The sequence below is a fragment of the Malus domestica genome, chromosome 15 (assembly GCF_042453785.1).
Source record: "Malus domestica chromosome 15, GDT2T_hap1".
Lineage (NCBI taxonomy): Eukaryota > Viridiplantae > Streptophyta > Magnoliopsida > Rosales > Rosaceae > Malus > Malus domestica.
Window position 1 is genome coordinate 5,606,049 of NC_091675.1, and position 3,888 is coordinate 5,609,936.

The 3,888-nt window shown below is 38.1% G+C and overlaps 1 protein-coding gene across 1 annotated transcript; it reads left to right on the forward strand.

The window, feature by feature from the left end:
* Positions 1-637: 637 nt before the first annotated feature.
* LOC103431305 (uncharacterized) lies at positions 638-3,560 on the forward strand. The gene is made up of 4 exons (XM_070814758.1): positions 638-1,323; positions 1,618-1,813; positions 2,701-2,832; positions 2,992-3,560. Exons 1-4 carry the CDS (start codon positions 1,043-1,045, stop codon positions 3,112-3,114), a joined length of 732 nt encoding a protein of 243 aa, XP_070670859.1. The 5' UTR covers positions 638-1,042; the 3' UTR covers positions 3,115-3,560.
* The last annotated feature ends 328 nt before the right edge of the window (positions 3,561-3,888 follow it).

Consider the following 3,888-nt stretch of genomic DNA (forward strand, 5'->3'; position numbering starts at 1 on the left):
GAGGTGAGACATTCAATTGTGAACTCAAAATTGCGAAAAGTAGGACTTAAAGTTTAAACGTGGTAAGAAATTGGTGATGTCTGTGACTCTGTTGTACTTGTTTTTGAAAGACTTGGTGGAGGCTTGATGGAGGCTGCGTTTTTGGTAGGAATTAGGAAGTTCATGCGTAAGCTGCCCATGTTTTGTATTGAGAGTGGAGTAGGAATGATTACCTACTTTTTGGAGTCACAAAATATGACAAACGATAAACATGCAAGTTCTTTAATCCTGCTATTAATATTGTGTTTACATATTAATTGAATTCATTGTTAAGTTCAAACATAAACTCTATTGTGAAATGTAAAATATATTTTATATGTTTTTTTTAAGAGGCTAACTGATAGTTTCATTATGATAGTCCATCATTTTAGGATTCAAAAAAAACTTAAAAACCATTTCAATCTCTATCGTCCGATTCACAACTATCAGAAACCGAACACAAAACGTGCCGTACTTGATAGTGCTGGGCTGTGACATTATATCAGTCTCCTTCGACCCCTTCCGTAATTAAAATAGACTAAAATATGGACACGTCAACCTAAAATCCGTAAAGGCATACGGATCGTTCTTATTTTTGGTCCACTGTCAAGTCTAATCCCTTGGCTTCTGAGACTATCGTATACCTCTCACGTAAATTCCTCAGCTTTTACGTCTCAAACTTGGATTTGGATGGTCTGCCCTTCCATTTCGGTGCATTTTCCGTATCCTTCTGTTTTGTGTGATCACGGTTACACCATGTCAATATTTTATATTATTTTTTTATAAAAATAATAAAAAAAAAAATAGTAATATAAAATGTTGACGTGGCTTAACCGTGACCACACAAACAGGAGCGCACGAGAAAGACACCGTAATGAGAGGGTAGACGATCCAAGTCCCTCAAACTTTCCAAACATTTGTTACCAAAAAAAGAAAACTTTCCAAACATTTGGGGCTTTCAATCTCCCTGTCAATTCGATCGCGTTCCATCGCAATTAGGGTTTCCCGATCGCAGAACCTCACAATGCCGCCGTTCTGGTCGAGTACGACCTCGAAGGCGGTGGGGTCCTTGCTCTCTCGCAGAATCGGTCCCAGGCATCTGGTCCGGTCCAGCCGGAAATTGGACCCGATTCGATGCTTTAGTAGCATTGTGGGCATAGAAACCCCGTCATCATCGGTCCACAAATGGACCACCGATTCCCAGATGGATTTCAATTACAGGTCACGGAGGCAATTTCTCGGCTGCGGCGACGGCGAAGAAGGCGGTGTGTTATCCAAAGTTTATGAGGAGAGGCGCGTAATGGGGTAATTTTTCTTCAATTTCATAATTTTCTGATTTTCTGATCATCCCCTATGTTAGCTGCTTTTATACGATTTTACTTGTATTTAGAATTTCTGTTTAGTTCAATGGCAATGGAGCTCTTGATATGTATTCTGGCATTATGCTATTTGACATTGTATAAATTAATGACCCAATTGATTACCAGCCATGCAAGACTTCGTCTTGAATGCCGAATTTCATTTTTGTATCGTTTTGATGTATCCCTCATTTGATTGCTATGTGAGATAGACATGGGCTGATGCATTTTTGGAATCTAGGTATTCTCCGGAGCAGTTATACAATGTGGTTGCTGCGGTAGACTTGTATCATGGTTTCGTTCCCTGGTGTCAGCGGTCTGACATAATTAAAGCCTATCCGGATGGATCATTTGATGCTGAGCTCGAGATTGGGTTTAAATTTCTTGTTGAAAGTTACACTTCCCATGTCGAATTAGAGAGACCAAAGCGTATAAAGGTAATCATTTTTCTTCAAGCTTGCCATGATTCTTTCTGTATGTTTCTATTACCATCCATTTGTTAACTTTTCTGCTCGCTGATAGTTGATCAATAATATTGTAGTAGTTCCCTGGTGATATACTCTGATTTTCTTAACTCTGTTAACAAAATACCTGAGACTTATATGTGAGCTACCAGAGAATACCTGAACACTGTTTTGTTTTTAGCTGCCTTTGCGTCACAGACATTAGGTTTCACTGAGGTTTCCGAGGGTTTTTTTGGATTATGTTGAAGGAGTTTCACTTGCGTTTTAGAACATTGGGAGATGATGTTAGTTTATACTATAATTCATCAAAAAGTTATTTTGTAACTTGTTACTCTATCCTCAAAAACAAAAACAAAATATTTGTGTTATGTTGCTATACACTTTGGAGCTTGGAGACATTGTGGGTTTTTGTAGTAGTGAGTGTGAGAGAAACTGACCAATGTACCTGCTGAAATCACACACTTGGAGTTTTGAAGTTGATGGTGTGCTTAGGATTGGCATGGCATGTACCAGATTTTGCATGCTTATTGGGATACAAAATTTTGATTGAATTCTTCCTAAAATTATGTTTGTGCGTTTGGCTTAAACATGACAAGCAAGAGCAACAATAGATCACTGTTGATGGATGAAAAGAAAAACCTCAGCACTGTCAGTCTGTCACTTTTGTAAGTCGTTGGATGGCTAATTTAGTTTTTCACTAATATCTTGGTATCGTTTGTTGATGTGATTTTTCAAACTACTATTTTAAGTGGTTCTTACTGAATATACCCTGAATTTGTTTCTTTGCTTTGTTAGTTTTGCTTTGGTTTTATTTTTGAAAGTTCGGTTTTTAACAGTCTCTATTTCTGTTTTAATTCCAGTCAACTGTATCAAATAGTTCCCTTTTCGATCATCTCATAAACATCTGGGAATTCAATCCGGGGCCAGTTCCAGGATCTTGCAGCCTTTATTTCTTGGTGGATTTTAAATTCCAGTCGCCACTTTACCGACAGGTAAGGTTCTTTATTCAGTATTAGACTTTCTTCCGTGGCAGTTATTCAGTAACCACATAAACTATCCTGAATTCTTCATTGTCTAAAGTTTGAAGATGGGAATTTAAATCATGATGAACTCGATTAATATTTGTGATGTGGCAATGATTCTTGTCCCAGGTGGCATCGGTATTCTTCAAGGAGGTGGTCTCTAAGCTTGTTGGTTCATTTAATGAGCGATGTCGTTTGATATATGGACCAGGAGTTCGAGTACTTGAAAACTCATATGGACAAAGGGCATGAGGTTTGACATTTTTCCCCATTAAACAAAGCGTTTATGAGCTTCTGTGTAATGCAGTCCGCAATATGATTGAATTCAGTATGATAGTCCCCCATGCCCAGAGGCTCATTATTTTTTTATCATAGTCAGTGCTTAAGCCACCGGGAGGCAGAGGGTTTCTTCTGTTATAACACAATTTATGCTTAATAGATTTTTTATGTCTTCCGTACATGTGCTCACTAGAATGAAGTTTAACACCACAGCAGCATCTCTAGACCGGTTTTCAGTTCAGTAGGACTGCAATTGCAATCTTAAATCGGTTCCGATGTATCGACGTTATTGTTTCCTTGGCTAATGATAAAAACACGATCAAGTTTCTGTCATGTACCTCTCTGATGATGACTTCAACCTGTAGTTCGGTTTTGTTTGCAACCCTCTATATATGAATGAGCAGCTACTGCATTCCTGATCCCTGTGATTTTGGTTAGGCATTGGTGTATTTTTGAAATGCGTCCCTAATATTTGTTTGGGTAACTTACGTTTTGCACTCCTAGGTTTAGCTGGAATCGCAACCTCATACATCTTTAAAACATTTTAATCTCATATACAAACTTGAGATTGACGTGGCTGCCAACTTGTGGCATATGACTAAACAACTAATATTTTTGATAGTCAAATATATTTTATTAGTTGTTTGGCCAGCTGGCATAAATTGGCAGTCACGTCAACACAAATGTGGAATCCACGGTTATCACATCATCACATGACGGCTAACTTAACATATTTTTTAACCTATG

Excerpts from the sequence above, each read along its gene's own strand:
- LOC103431305 (XM_070814758.1), top strand. The coding sequence starts at position 1,043 with ATGCCGCCGTTCTGGTCGAGTACGACCTCGAAGGCGGTGGGGTCCTTG. Across the intron at positions 1,324-1,617 it reads GAGGAGAGGCGCGTAATGGG|GTATTCTCCGGAGCAGTTAT; the intron begins GTAATTTTTCTT and ends TTTGGAATCTAG. Across the intron at positions 1,814-2,700 it reads AGAGACCAAAGCGTATAAAG|TCAACTGTATCAAATAGTTC; the intron begins GTAATCATTTTT and ends TTTTAATTCCAG.